We start from the raw sequence: 16,425 nt of genomic DNA on the forward strand, positions 1-16,425 counted from the left end.
GAGTGACTAGTTTTTACACAAATCTAAAGGTTAATAAAAAAAAATCAATGTTAGGTTAAATTACATTATTAGCCATTTTGTAAAATATGGCATAACGAAAGATATATACTACATTTTGGTAATTAGAATTCTTTCCTCCTTCAGGCTATTGTTTCATTACCTGGCTCCATCTCTTCTTGTGCCTAATCTTAGACTTGTCTTTCAAATGAGCAACAATCTTCGTCTTTCCAGGAAGCGTCCAGACAAGGCGTCCTCCGTAAGGTGCGGGGAATTTCTTGGGTGGTCTAATACGAATGTTCGTCTGATGAACGTGGGTTGCAGCGTCATCCATTAAGGTCACCAGTAGCTTTACAAACTGATTGACTACGTTCTCATCTTCATTTTCATCAGATATTTCAAAGGCGTCATCAAAGAAAATGTGAGCTGGAAAAGGGAAAATAATAAGCAATTATTTTTGTGAGCTTAACTGGACAAAATGTTGCTATGAAAGGTATCAAACATTACTTATGTCTACTAGAGAAAATATAATAATAATACAGTATATTGCTAAACAGTAAAGTTTAATATTTGCCTTTGAAATCTTTGTTAAATGGCACTTATGAAAATTCAATGAATTTATAATATACAGTTTATGAAATGACAACTACTGGAGTCACTAAGGTTTATTGCTATACAACGGCTAATAAAATTGGTTTTATATTATATCTACAATATACAAAAAAATGATATACCGTATATAAAAATTGAAGATAACATTCAGACTAGAAACAACAGCCAAATCTGAGAGTGCCGTAGTAACTACCTTTTCAACGAAAATTAAAAAACATTTAGTCCAATAATGGAATACTTCCGAGCACTCACTTTCGAATTCATAGTAATCAAGATCAACAATCTTGAGGTACTTCTGAGCCACACGACGAGCAGACTGATCTTCAACCATCCTAAGGATACTCTTCAACATCTCCATCATCTCTTCTTCGTTCTCATGCCACATAGTGGCCGTTGCATAGATGCGAACGATGTGATCCGAGGACTTCGTTTTTGCGTTGTTTGTGTTGGATGAATCCGTGTGGATGGATATTGTCTCGTAATACTGTGACACCTAGTGGTAGAAAACAGTGTTACTACAAATATAAGAAATAATCAAGTAACAGTTCCAATCTAATATAAATGAGTTTTATTACAGGTACTGTTTAGATTTTAGTCCCTGTAATTGAAATTCATATAGAAGGAAATATACTTTGTCAGCATATAGCAACACCAATATACCGTAACCCATATTCACATTCACCCTGAGAATATTAAAGGAAAATAAACTTCATTTTGAAAATATATAGTGCAAGTGTCAATCTTATCATATCTTTTCAAAGTCTCATTTCTTGTACCAATGAATAAAACTACATTGTGTCAAAGTAAACTCATCTGTATACTATATGGGAAACAATTGCAGCCAACATGATTATCATAAATTAGTGATATTATCAATAAGATTGGCTTTTATGCACACGTTGTTTACCTCATTTTCGTGTTCATCCGGGTTAAGATTCAATTCCTCCGTCTTGACGTCCCCTTCGTCATCTCTGCGACGGTTGAGGGCAAGTGACAGATCAATCAACAAGGAGTTGTACATCGGAGAGACGACCAACTTCTCGGTCGATGCGAGACGTTCACACTTTGGAGTCCAGATGTGCAGCGTGATCCATGTTTGCGATAATAACCAAAATAGCCATATCCAAGCATACTGTAAAAAAATGTTATTTTCATTAGTAAAATAAATTTTTGAATATACTTACCCGATAATCATGTAGCTGTCAACTTTGTTGCCGACAGAAATCTACGGTCGGGATACGCCAGCGATCGCTATACAGGTGGGGGTGAACACCGCAGCGCCATCTGTAGTCAGGTACTCCAGTACTTCTTGTCAACACCACCTCAATTTTTTCCTCTGTCCACTGGTTCTCTATGGGGAGGAAGGGTGGGTCAATTAAATCATGATTATCGGGTAAGTATATTCAAAAATTTATTTTACTAATGAAAATAACATTTTTCAATATTAATCTTACCCGATAATCATGTAGCTGATTCACACCCAGGGTGGTGGGTGGAGACCAGCATATATGTTAACAAAGAAGCTAAGTATCCCGTATTTTATTTTATTAGTTATTCAAAAATAACATAAAATAAATAAGTACCTGGTAAGGAAGACGACTTGAACCATTACTCTGCCTTTATTAAGTACGTCTTCCTTACTGAGCGTAGCGGTCCTCTTAGGATGCTGAACGACTCTTAGGTGCTGAAGTATAAAGGGCTGCAACCCATACTAAAGGACCTCATCACAACCTTTAACCTCGGCGCTTCTCAAGAAAGAATTGACCACCCGCCAAATCAACAAGGATGTGGAAGGCTTCTTAGCCGACCGTACAACCCATAAAAAGTATTCAAGAGAAAGGTTAAAAAGGTTATGGGATTATGGGAATGTAGTGGCTGAGCCCCCGCCTACTACTGCATTCGTTGCTACGAATGGTCCCAGGGTGTAGCAGTTCTCGTAAAGAGACTGAACATCTTTGAGATAGAATGATGCGAACACTGACTTGCTTCTCCAATAGGTTGCATCCATAACACTCTGCAGAGAACGGTTCTGTTTGAGGGCCACTGAAGTAGCCACAGCTCTCACTTCATGTGTCCTTACCTTCAGCAAAGCAAGGTCTTCTTCCTTCAGATGAGAATGTGCTTCCCTAATCAGGAGCCTGAATAGGTAAGAAACTGAGTTCTTAGACCTTGGAAGAGAAGGCTTCTTGATAGCACACCAAAAGGCTTCTGACTGTCCTCGTAAAGGTTATGACCTTTTTAGATAGTACCTAAGAGCTCTAACTGGGCAAAGTACTCTCTCCAGTTCGTCCCCCACCAAGTTGGACAGGCTTGGGATCTCGAACGACTTAGGCCAAGGACGTGAAGGAAGCTCGTTTTAGCAAAAAACCGAGCTGCAAGGAACATGTAGCCGTTTCAGATGTGAAAACTATGTTCCTGCTGAAGGTGTGGATCTCACTTACTCTTTTAGCTGTTGTCAAGCACACGAGGAAAAGAGTTTTCAATGTGAGGTCCTTAAAAGAGGCTGATTGGAGAGGTTCAAATCTTGATGACATAAGGAACCTTAGGACCACGTCTAGATTCCAGCCTGGAGTGGACAACCGACGTTCCTTTGAGGTCTTAAAAGACCTAAGGAGGTCCTGTAGATCTTTGTTGGTGGAAAGATCCAAGCCTCTGTGGCGGAAAACCGCTGCCAACATACTTCTGTAACCCTTAATCGTAGGAGCTGAAAGGGATCTTACGTTCCTTAGATGTAACAGGAAGTCAGCAATCTGGGTTACAGTGGTACTGGATGAGGAAACTGCATTGGCCTTGTACCAGCTTCGGAAGACTTCCCCTTTAGACTGATAGACTCTGAGAGTGGATGTCCTCCTTGCTCTGGCAATCGCTCTGGCTGCCTCCTTCGAAAAGCCCCTAGCTCTTGAGAGTCTTTCGAAAGACTGAAGGCAGTCAGACGAAGAGGGTGGAGGTTTGGATGTACCTTCTTTACGTGAGGTAGACGTAGAAGGTCCACTCCTAGAGGAAGAGTCCTGGGAATGTCGACCAGCCATTGCAGTACCTCTATGAACCATTCTCTCGCGGGCCAGAGCGGAGCCAACCAACGTCAGCCGTGTCCCTTAGCGAGAGGCGAACTTCTGAAGTACCCTGTTGACAATCTTGAACGGCGGGAATGCATACAGGTCGAGATGGGACCAATCCAGCAGAAAAGCATCCACGTGAACTGCTGCTGGGTCTGGAATCGGAGAACAATACAACGGGAGCCTCTAGGTTATCGAGGTAGCGAACAGATCTATGGTTGGCTGACCCCACAGGGCCCAAAGTCTGCTGCAAACATTCTTGTGAAGGGTCCACTCTGTGGGGATGACCTGACCCTTCCGGCTAAGGCGATCTGCCATGACATTCATATCGCCCTGAATGAACCTCGTTACCAGCGTGAGCTTTCGATCTTTTAACCAGATGAGGAGGTCCCTTGCGATCTAGAACAACTTCCACGAATGATTCCTTCCCTGCTTGGAGATGTAAGCCAAGGCTGTGGTGTTGTCAGAGTCCACCTCCACCACCTTGTTAAGCTGGAGGGACTTGAAGTTTATCAAGGCCAGATGAACCGCCAACAGCTCCTTGCAAAAGATGTGAAGTGTCCTTAGCTCCTGATTCCATGTTCCCGAGCATTCCTGTCCGTCCAAAGTCGCACCCCAGCCCGTGTCTGATGCGTCAGAGAAGAGACGGCGGTCGGGTTTCTGAACAGCCAAAGGTAGACTTCCTTGAGAAGAAAGCTGTTCTTTCACCACGTGAGAGTAGACCTCCTCTCTTCGGAAACAGGAACTGAGATCGTCTCTAGCGTCATGTCCTTTATCCAGTGAGCCGCTAGATGATACTGAAGGGGGCGGAGGTGGGGTCTCCCTAACTCGATGAACAGGGCCAGTGATGAAAGTGTCCCTGTTAGACTCATCCACTACCTGACTGAGCATCGGTTCCTTCTCAGCATGCTCTGGATGCAAACTAGGGCTTAGTAGATCTTTGGGGCCGACGGAAAAGCCCGAAAAGCTCGACTCTGAAGATCCATACCCAGGTCGACAATGGTCTGGGATGGGACGAGCTGGGACTCCTCAAAATTGACCAGGAGGCCCAGTTCCTTGGTCAGATCCATAGTCCATCTGAGAATCTCCAGACAGCGACGACTTGTGGGAGCTCTTAAAAGCTAGTCGTCTGACGGAGCCGGACACAAGATCATGGTACTGCTGCACAGTCTGTGAACTGTCAACCATGGGGAAGCGAGGAAGTACAGTGACAACCCGAAGCTGTCTAGACTGTCTGGGTCGTACAGACAACTCCTTATCGGGTTGCTGAGGTTGCCGCACTGCGTCACAACAAGTCACTTCTGCTGGTTGTTGAACGTCTTCCCAGTGACACACTGACTCCGTAAACAAAAAATTCTCTAACAAGGACTAAGCTTGGACTGCATGTCTTGCAACACAGCTCAAGGTCTATGGGAGCAGGTGTGGTAACAGACGGGGTTAGCGACTGAAGTGGAACCATTACCTTCCCTGGAAGCATGTTATGCTTAAATAAAAGTCCATAGGAGGCTACGCAGCTAAAGGCTCCTCTCCAAATGACAGAGTCCTCAAGGGAATATCAGAAGGAGGGAGAATAGCACTTTCTCATCTACAGGAACCATATCCGAGAAAAGCTAAGTTCTCTCAGTGAGGGTTTCACTGGTGCAAAAGCAGCAGACTAGAAGGCAACGTTATGAAACTGCTTGACAGTCTAGTGAGTTGGCAACAACCAAAGATGTGTGACTGAGAAGCATGCGGTAAGGTATGCAGAGCATGCTGTATGCAGAGCATGCTGTATGTAGAGCATGCTGTAAGGTAAGCAGAGCATGTTGCATGGCGTGCGGCTTATGCTGCATGGGATGAGGCTCATGCTGCATGGGATGAGGCTCATGCTGCATGGTATGAGGCTCATGCTGCATGGGATGAGGCTCAAGCTGCAAGGGAAGATGCTTATGCCGCATGCGTTGAGGAGGATGCCGCATAGTATGAGGCTCCTGCCTCATGGGTTGAGGCGGTTGCCGCATAGCATGAGGCTCCTGCCTCATGGTTTGAGGAGGATGCCGCATAGCATGAGGCTCCTCATAGCATGAGACTCCTGCCTCATGGGTTGAGGAGGATGCCACATAGCATGAGGCTCCTGCCTCATGGGTTGAGGAGGATGCCGCATAGCATGAGGCTGCCTCATGGGTAGAGGAGGATGTCGCATAGCATGAGGCTCCTGCCTCATGGGTTGAGGAGGATGCCGCATAGCATGAGGCTCCTGCCTCATGGTTTGAGGAGGATGCCGCATAGCATGAGGCTCCTGTGAGGTTCCTGCCTCAAGAGTTGCGTCTGCCTCAAGGGTTGAGGAGGTAGCTGCGCAGAGAGAGGCTCATGCTGTGAAGAATGCGGTTGCTGCATGCGTTGAGGCGGCTGCCTCATAGCATGAGGTTCCTCAAGAGTTGAGGCTCTTGCCTCAAGAGTTGAGGTTCTTGCCTCAAGAGTGGAGGTGGCTGCCGCAAGAGTTGAGGTTGCTGCCTCAAGGATGGTGGAGGTTGCCGCAACGCAAGAGGTTGCTGCATAGCGTTGGTATCTGGCAACTCCCAATGCGGCAGCTCACGCGTGGAGGTAGGTTGAGGAACCTCAACATCATACGTCTGGCAGGGTGGACTGCGCAGAGGTGGAGTTGAGGTTGCTGCCTCGAGGATGGTGGAGGTTGTCGCACCGCAAGAGGTTGTTGCCTCGAGGATGGAGGAGGTAGTCGCAACGCAAGAGGCTCCTACCTCAAGGGTAGAGGAGGTTGCTGCAAAGCATAAGGCTCCTGCCTCAAGTGTTGAGGAGGTTGCCGCGTGGCAAGAGGCTCCTGCCTCAAGGAAAGTGGAGGTTGCTGCACAGAGCTGGTATCTGGCAACTCCCAATGCGGCAGCTCACGCATGGAGGTAGCTTGAGGAACCTCAACATCATACGTCTGGCAGGCTGGACTGCGTAGAGGTGGAGGAGCGCTCGCAGGAGGAGGTGTGTTAACCTTCTCTGCCTGAAACTCCTGCATCAACACCGCAAGCTGAGACTGCATTGTCTGCAGCATAGACCACTAGAGTTTAAGAAAGACAACAACAAACGGAGCTACTGTCCGTTGAGACTGAGGGTCTAAAACAGCTGGTGCGGCAACAGACGGAGCTACTGCCTGTTGCGATACCACCTCGCCTCTCTGGGAGGTGTGCAGTTGTCGTACTGCAGCAAGTCCGAACTGACCCAGTGCTAATGGCTACACCTAGGAGTTGGACTTGCGCGGAAGGGACCGACTTGCACTTAAAAGCTGCAAGATTTGGTCCATGGTTTCTGCGAGAAACCTCTTCCGCAGACGAGGAATAAAAGGGCTCTCTCGTCTTTGTGTGGGTGGGGTGATCACGTCGGCAACGTGTGTAGATACACCCGAAACCACGGAGGGAAACGTCTGTTCGTCGATCAAGGCCTGCTGAACCCATAAGTCCTTCGACATTACTTCTCCCCTGGGCTTGAGAGCTTGTAAGAGGTCCCAGACTAGGCGAACAACTGGTACGAACAGACGAACCCTCGAACGCAACACTGTAACACTTTGCGCTTATCACTTTATCACTTTTGATTTTCTGTTTGCACTTATTTCACTGAACTCGAAACTTTAAGTGGTTTGTACCTGAAACACGCAATTCTATCCTTCCTTAAAAGTTAGTAATTGCGAAAACAGAATTACAATGTAACAGAAAAATATAATGAAAGATAAATAATTCAGTGGCTGGAAAGAGACTAAACACTAGATCAAATAAACTACGTTTAAAATCTCTCACCGCATAAAGCTTGAGAACAAGAATAAAACTCTAGAAACGTTTACCTTCTTCCCCTAAAGAGACCAGGGAGAAGAGCAAAAACGATAACGTTACTCGCTGAACGAAACGTTTATCCTCCTCTCTCTCCCTCCGTCTCTATCTCTCTCTCTCTCTCTCTTGACTTAGAACCTGAGAGATGAGCCCAATCATATATATCGTTAAAACATATTATTGTTAAAGGAAAAAAACTGAAAGATTTCCCAAATAAAAAGTTCCTTTATTAGAATTAAAACCATTAAGCTAAGAAAGAATGAACAAAACGCTAGAATCGGTTTACTCTTACTGCAACGTGACACCGTGAAAATTCTCTCTCTATCGTAACGATAGAGCGCAAGTTGAACGTTCTGAATGTCAACAACTGCAGAGACAAAACAAAACGTTAGTTCAACTTTGAAAACAGTACGAGACTATCAAAGAAATTCTTTCAAAAACATTAAAATAGCATAATATGTTAACAGGTAAAAACGAAATGACGGGCTCAATGTTAATTAACTTCGGTACCAAGAAAAGACCGCCTACTATTAGGAAAGGTCGAATATAAACAAATATAAAAATTAATTTTAATAAGTTTATAATAAAAGGAAGTTAATCGAAGAGGCCTATAAAAGGCGGAGAGATATAAAAAAAAAATCTATAACTTTTGTTAAGCAAAATTAAGAAAGAGAGTCTATACTCTCTTAGACACCAACACTTCCGTCTAAGGGAAGGGTCGGCCATTTAAAAGTGAAAGAGAGTTCATACTCTCTTCGTCACCATAATTAATCAAATTAATTCCAAAAGCTAGCTAAGCTAATGATAAAACTTCCTGAATAGCGAAAGCTAAACTCTAGAGCAAATACATCACCAAATCGTGAGCAAAAACTCCAGAATCAACAGCGTATCCATGTAGGTCTAGCCGGAGGCACGACAGAGGAAAAATTGAGGTGGTGTTGACAAGAAGTACTGGAGTACCTGACCACAGATGGCGCTGTGGTGTTCACCCCCACCTGTATAGCGATCGCTGGCGTATCCCGACCGTAGATTTCTGTCGGCAACAGAGTTGACAGCTACATGATTATCGGGTAAGATTAATATTGAAAAAAAATTGAATTTAGATGCTGATATTTTTTTGTCTATTAGCAAGTTATTTTAAGCCAGAAAATAGATAATCCATTCAAAGCTTTGCTGTTATACTGTAGTTATGGTTTTAAAACTTGAAAAGACCTAAGTAGGTATTTAAAAATAAAAGGTCTAGCATTTACTCAAGAGAGGAACTAACTCTAGTCAAAGTTCACTTAGCTAATCAGCTTGGTTATAACATAAACCATACTCACATCATTATTTAGGAAATCTCGTAGAATATCACCATTTTTGCACTCCCAGAAAAGGTAGGCTGGCATATAGGCAAAAGAGCAGACATTCTCATATCTTAATCCACAAGCGGTGATAAGAAGAGAAATTGACACAGGAATTGTCAGGTTCACAGGGAATGCAAAGCTGAAACCCTGAATGCAGATTTTGCAAGCAAATTTACCTGTTGAAGGAATAAGAAAAAAAAATTAAATTTAATGACATATTGCTTTTAGCTTTTATCAAAATATAAAACCAATGCCTTGAAGATAAAAAGATTTTTCCACGCTGGCCCGTAGGTTATATCTAACTTATCCTACCCCTTAGAGGATTAGATTGGGTAAAGTCTGTTTAGGGTGCGGATATCTATGGTTATCTTAGGATACGTCCCTGATTATACACATCTTCGGATAGTCGTTTCCGGAGGTTGGAACCCTGTGGTACCTGACGGTAATTCTCTTGTAATATCAATTGCAGAAATATTATACTGTAGAAGTTGCCAGAAGGAACTTCCATCAGGATGACAAGGCTCGAGCCCAAAAATAGATTTATCCTACGTCAAAATCCCTTTTATTTGCCTTGAATCACCCTAAATGCTTTAGATCCTCAAAGGAAGCAAAAAACAAAGAGGAAGTAAAGTAGTATTGTGCAATAGTCAGCAGATTCCTCTCTCAGCCCTCAAACACCAAAATGCATCAACACTCTAGTCCTACTAGTAAAGATTGACACATCTTCTGTTTAGCTTTGAGATACATCTCTGCTGCCTACAGTGAAAAAAAGTAGCTGTCTTTTATTTATTTTATGAAGTTATTCAAGCTCCTGATGAAAATGCAACAAGACGAACATTATTATTACTAGCCAAGCTACAACTCTAGTTGGAAAAGCAGGATGCTAAAAGTCCAAGGGCTCCAACAGGGAAAAATAGCCCAGTGAGGAAATGAAATAAGGACATAAACTACAATGAAAATAACCTATTACAAAAACAGTACTCATAACTATAAATGAATTTTAGTGCAATAAAATCAAGTATGCATTTTAAACCCAGTTGAAATAATAATTCCTTACCAAAAATGTAGCACATCCAAGCGGTAAAGACTTGGACGAGGAAGACGTAGATGGGCGTTCCCGGTTGCGAGTCAATGGATATAATTTCGCTTAATGGAGTGACTTCATTTATATCAGGGATGGTATTGGCTGAGACTATCTCTCGAACCTCTGTGAAGTTGATCTTGTGCGCACTGTAAAAGTTGGGAAATGTCAGAAAGAAAATAATTTGTTATGATGCTTTTAAAGCATAAGATTCTCTAGTCCTAATCTACACAAGGTGCCGGTTTAGTATGTCGCCTACCTTTTTTATTCTGGTTTAGTATGTGGCCTACCTTTTTTATTCTGGTTTAGTATGTGGCCTACCTTTTTTTTATTCTGGTTTAGTATGTGGCCTACCTTTTTTTATTCTGGTTTAGTATGTGGCCTACCTTTTTTATTCTGGTTTAGTATGTGGCCTACCTTTTTTATTCTGGTTTAGTATGTGGCCTACCTTTTTTTATTCTGGTTTAGTATGTGGCCTACCTGGCTTGTTAGGTTAGGTTAGGTTAGGCCACATAATAAAACAGATAGAATTTCGTAGGCCATATTCGAAAGGTATGCCACATACTAACCCGGAACCAAGTGAACTTAATTTACTTTTAAGTACTCCATAATGATGTATAAAGTTACTCATATAATTTCATAAGTCCAGATTACTAGAATGTTCCAAATTACAAAGTTACCATAGACCTAATATCAATTATATAATTTCTAGTATAATGTATAATTTTTACCTACGGCAGTAAGCCTTTATTCTCTCAAAAGCTTTAGTTACTCATATACAGTACTTTTATAATTCCAGATTACTAGAATATTCCAAATAAAAAAATTATATAATTTCTAATATATATATATATATATATATATATATATATATATATATATATATATATATATATATATATATATATATATATATATATATATATATATATATATATATATACATATTTATGTATATATATACATAAATATATATATATATATATATATATATATATATATATATATATAATATATATATATATATATATATATATATATATATATATATATATATATATATATATATATATATCTATATATATATATATACACACATATACATATACATACACACACACACACACACACACACACACATATATATATATATATATATATATATATATATATATATATATATATATATATATATATATATATATATATATATATATATATATATATATATATATATATGTATATATATATATATATATATATATATATATATATATATATATATATATATATATATATATATATATATATATATTCAAATAATCCTCACTTGAAAGCATCTCCGAGTTCGAATATGGTGCTGAAATGTTGCAGGCGTGGGCACAGTGTAAAATCCGGACGTCGGACGTCGGACGTCGGACGTCGGATGCCGTCCGGGAGAATAGAAAACCGCTTGTATCACCGGTAAAGGCGCCATAATACACCACTTTTTTGACACGTAATTTTCACTGATACTTTGTTATTTCTTGAATAAATGTTCGAAAAATATTGATTTATTTTCATTTTATTGAGAATAGTGGGCAGTTAAATAGTGTAATGTTGACGTCCGATTGAGATTATTCTCAATAACATGAAAATAAACCAATATTTTTCGAACATTCAGAAAATAACAGAAAGTATCAGTGAACATTACCAGTCACAAAAAAGAGGTGTATTTTCGCGTCTTTCCCGGTGATACAAGCGATTTTCTATTCTCCCAGACGGCATCCGACGTCCGGATTTTACACTGTGCCGCAGGCGTGTTCCCATACAGATGACCATCATACCGAAGAAGACCAGACATTTCCACAGGGACACGAAAATGTAGCAGAAATATCTCGTTTTCCAAAGTCTCTCCTTGATGCCTCCAAAGTATTTCATGATTGCTGAAAAATGTTAATATATGTCGCTTATAATGCTGTTCTAAGTGATTTGATAGGAATTATAATCCTTATCATTAATTTGTATTTCATGATTGCTGAAAGTATTATCAAATTTCTTACAATATTATCCTAGGTGATATGGCAATTATAATTATTATTATTATCATTATTATTATTATTACTATCATCATCAATTTCTTTATAAAAGAAACATACTCATTTCTTTAATACTATCCTAAATGATACGACAATTATAATCAATATTATCATTCATTTATTTATAAAAGAAACCGTATATTTGTTTCCATAAAAAACAATATTTATTCATTCATACTAAACAAATCTAACGACTGAACATCATCTGAATTGAATTTCAAAAGGAAAATTTGAATATCAAAATACTCACTGAATTTCGAGTGGTGATCCACAGTTCTCCCACCATCCGAAGGACGTGAGGAAGATTGCGAAGGGAATGATCCAAACCGTATAATTATCAGGGTTCTTGTTGTACTCTACGATTGGCCAGACGAAGAAGCCTGTGAGTTGGCAAGCCAGTGCTACCAGGTCCATTATCACCTTCAGAGCAACGTGGGATTCTTTTTTTCGTTCTTGACAGAAGACCTGTTGGAGGAATGGCTATTTAGTTGAAAAGTACTACAAAATTAGGACAGAAGACCTGTTGGAGGAATGGCTACTTGGTTGGAAAATACAAACAAAATTAGGACAGAAGACCTGTTGAAGGAATGGCTACTTAGTTGAAAAGTACAAGCAAAATTAGGACAGAAGACCTGTTGGAGGAATGGCTACTTGGTTGGAAACTACAAGCAAAATTAGGACAGAAGACCTGTTGGAGGAATGGCTACTTAATTGAAAAGTACTAGCAAAATATGACAGAAGACCCGTTGGAGGATTGGCTACTTGGTTGAAAACTACAAGCAATATTAGGACAGAAGACCTGTTGGAGGAATGGCTACTTAATTGAAAAGTACTAGCAAAATATGACAGAAGACCCGTTGGAGGATTGGCTACTTGGTTGGAAACTACAAGCAATATTAGGACAGAAGACCTGTTGGAGGAATGGCTACTTAATTGAAAAGTACTAGCAAAATATGACAGAAGACCCGTTGGAGGATTGGCTACTTGGTTGGAAACTACAAGCAATATTAGGACAGAAGACCTGTTGGAGGAATGGCTACTTAATTGAAAAGTACTAGCAAAATATGACAGAAGACCCGTTGGAGGATTGGCTACTTGGTTGGAAACTACAAGCAATATTAGGACAGAACACCTGTTGGAGGAATGGCTACTTAAATGAAAAGTACTAGCAAAATATGACAGAAGACCCGTTGGAGGATTGGCTACTTGGTTGGAAACTACAAGCAATATTAGGACAGAAGACCTGTTGGAGGAATGGCTACTTAAATGAAAAGTACTAGCAAAATATGACAGAAGACCCGTTGGAGGATTGGCTACTTGGTTGGAAACTACAAGCAATATTAGGACAGAAGACCTGTTGGAGGAATGGCTACTTAATTGAAAAGTACAATTAAATTTAGGACAGTTAGTGAAACTAGACATAGGTATAGGTACGTTGCAAAATCCTAGCATGGATCTAGTTGAATTTATAAGTAGGACAATGCACATGAAATAATTTGAAAAGTCTAAACTGACCACAGTACGTTGCCAAAACTGATGATAGCAAGGTGCTATCCTAGCTGATTTCACGGTAGAATTTTATACAAGTAAATATTGAGAAATTCATTAATAATTTAGTTATGGTACAGGTAAAATAAGCTTAATTGCAATAATAAGAATAAGCTTAGAAGCTTTGCACCTATCTATAAGGCGATAGAGTGCCCGCAAACTTATTTTGCGGAGTGAACAACCAGAAAGGAGGACAGATACACTTTATAAATGGGTGTTGTAGGCCTAGTTCGATTTCCATTATGTTTAAAAAGGCCAGAATAAAGAATTTCTTCGGTGATAATTTTACTTCATTAAGTAAGTCCCACGTATTTTCAAACAATAAGATTAATGGATCAGAAAGAGAATTTAAAAGCAATGAGTAAAACAGAATATGCCAAAGGTCTTTATATTTTTCCCCTACTTATGTAGGCTAGCAAAACCTAGAATAAGCCCACTTATACTTCAATATTTATCTATCTATCTATCTATCTATCTATACATATATATATATATATATATATATATATATATATATATATATATATATATATATATATATATATATGTGTGTGTGTGTGTGTGTGTGTGTGTGTGTGTAATTTTGCTTACACGTGGCACTAACTATTTTGGAGCAAAACCCTTTATATAGAGTTCTGTTTCAATGATCTCATCTTCAGCCAACATGTGTATCAGCCCACACCTCAAGGAGATCACCAGGGAATGTTGACAAAACAAAATATTATGACTCTTATAATGGCATGGGTAATCTCGTAAGGTTAAAATTATGACGAGAAAAGTGTATGTAGTAGTAATAATAATAATAATAATAATAATAATAATAATAATAATAATAATTGAAGATTTACCATATTAAATTAGTTGATGTCTCGATTTTCCTAGTACTTACTATGTATATATACAGTATATATATATATATATATATATATATATATATATATATATATATATATATATATATATATATATATATATATATATATATATATATATTATATATATACTTTATATGAATGTATGTATGTATAACCATATATATATATATATATATATATATATATATATATATATATATATATATATATATATATATATATATATATATAATGCTCTTAATGTTTACAGATTATGTACCCAATCTTAAGACGACAACAACAACAACAACAACAAAAACAACAACAATAATGGAATATGAGATCTGTGTGAAATTTACTCTAAACGAAAAAGATTTTTTCCGGCTTCCGAGATTTCTCAGCGAAGCTAAGCCAAGACGGTTCGGTTTCTAAAGAGCTGAAAAAAATGTCATTTTTTTTTTTAATTTAGAGAAACTCTATATCAATTTAAAAGACTTCATTTGTTGCACATTAAAATTACATTAAAATCTATTAGTGAATTTAACTTTTGAAGTTGATAAATCTTTTATATTTCATCTATTTTCGGTAAAAGTTTTCCGAGAATTTCTCCTTGGAAAAGATGAAAAGAGATTGTTCAATGGCGGAGATATTTTAATGTTCCGAAGGAAAGAAGGGAGAATCATACGACAGAGTTTCTTAAATCGATAACGAAAGAAAGAGGATTTCCTCCCCCCCCCCTCCCCCCACCCCCACCCCTTCTCGCCGGGGGAATTTCCCTCCCCAGGGAGCTCAGGATTTCTCTCGGAGTCAACGAAATTGTCTCCAGAGTCTTCAAGAATCATTCTTGTCTTTCCGGTGTCTCCAAAAAGATTCCCGATCCAAAAGGGTCCCAGGGAATCGTTTGAGGGAAAATTTACGTTTTTAATATTATACCTGACAAAAGAATACGAATCTAGTCATCTATCATATAGATTTTTGAAAGCAATTCAAAATGAATAAAAGTTTTGTAGGAGCATTCAACATTTCAGGCAGAATCCAACAAGGAGGAACTGGCAAGATGTCCCAGTTTACTACTGGCCATCTTCAACTTAAGAGGACACTTGGTGGTGTGGTTTTCACAGAACCACAAAAGGAAGGATCCTTAATGTATAGGATGACCTCTTGGATGAGGTCTAAGGACCCCTTCAACTCTGAGGGCGGGATGGAGGAGAAGGTGGAAGGAGGGCCCCAAGAGGAAAAGAATCAGAAAAGAGAAGAGCTGAAGGAGAAGGAGAATATCCAAAAGACATTTGAGGAACGCATCGGTTTCCTGCAGAAAGAACTGGAAGCAGCTTTTGCCGAGATCAGTCTAAGAAAGGAAGAACAATCTAAATTCTTAGAGGAGAATGAAGAGCTGAGAGCAGAGAATCAGCATCTCAGTAACATCATCAGAAGTCTTCAAATCGATAACCAAATCGATATGGATAATTTGACCACAAAGAATGACGACCTAGACCGCACAAACGAACATCTAAAAAAGGAAATCTGCAATCAAAAAGTTATCCTGGAACAATGTAAAAATGAATTAAAGGAAAAAGAAAAAGAAAATATTAAAATCAAAGAAAAATTGGATAAAGTTCGCCAGAACAAAAGGAAACTAGAAATATTCACTGAAAAGAAAATGGAAGTATTAAAGCAGATTTCAGAACAGAAGCAGGAATTGGAAGAGAGCCTCAATGAGGCAAAAATAAATGATCTCCTCAGGAATGAGCGCTACAAAGGAATTTTACAAGAGTTAGAAAATTACAAAAAAGAAAATTTGAAATTGAATGACTTGGAGCAAAAAAACATCCTATTGAGTCAAGAACTGGAAACATTCAAATCTGAAAAAAATGTTGGTCTCAAGGACGAGCTGCTTGCGGCAAATGAGATCATCCCTTCACTCAAGGAGGAACTTGAAGAGGGAGATAAGACGAAAGAAGAAAACAGACATCGAATGACGAAACTGAGACTTAACAAGACAAGTTTAAAAATGGATATTAAGGATCTTCAGAAGGATGTCCAA

The 16,425-nt window shown here is 39.1% G+C and overlaps 2 protein-coding genes across 2 annotated transcripts in view; both read right to left on the minus strand.

Annotated features, from left to right (window-relative positions):
• The window catches only part of LOC137659500 (uncharacterized), a 498,613-nt gene that overhangs the window by 106,155 nt on the left and 376,033 nt on the right, over nucleotides 1–16,425 (minus strand). The gene's annotated exons all lie outside the window — the stretch shown is intronic.
• Nucleotides 1–16,425, minus strand: part of LOC137614293 (chitin synthase chs-2-like) — an 89,374-nt gene that overhangs the window by 35,041 nt on the left and 37,908 nt on the right. Inside the window, 6 exon segments of the mRNA XM_068344032.1 lie at nucleotides 161–423; nucleotides 862–1,102; nucleotides 1,517–1,741; nucleotides 8,797–8,996; nucleotides 9,878–10,050; nucleotides 12,230–12,444. Coding sequence (XP_068200133.1) covers nucleotides 161–423; nucleotides 862–1,102; nucleotides 1,517–1,741; nucleotides 8,797–8,996; nucleotides 9,878–10,050; nucleotides 12,230–12,393 — 1,266 coding nt within the window. The 5' untranslated portion in view covers nucleotides 12,394–12,444.

The sequence above is a fragment of the Palaemon carinicauda genome, chromosome 20 (genome assembly GCF_036898095.1).
Source record: "Palaemon carinicauda isolate YSFRI2023 chromosome 20, ASM3689809v2, whole genome shotgun sequence".
Taxonomy (NCBI): Eukaryota; Metazoa; Arthropoda; class Malacostraca; order Decapoda; family Palaemonidae; genus Palaemon; species Palaemon carinicauda.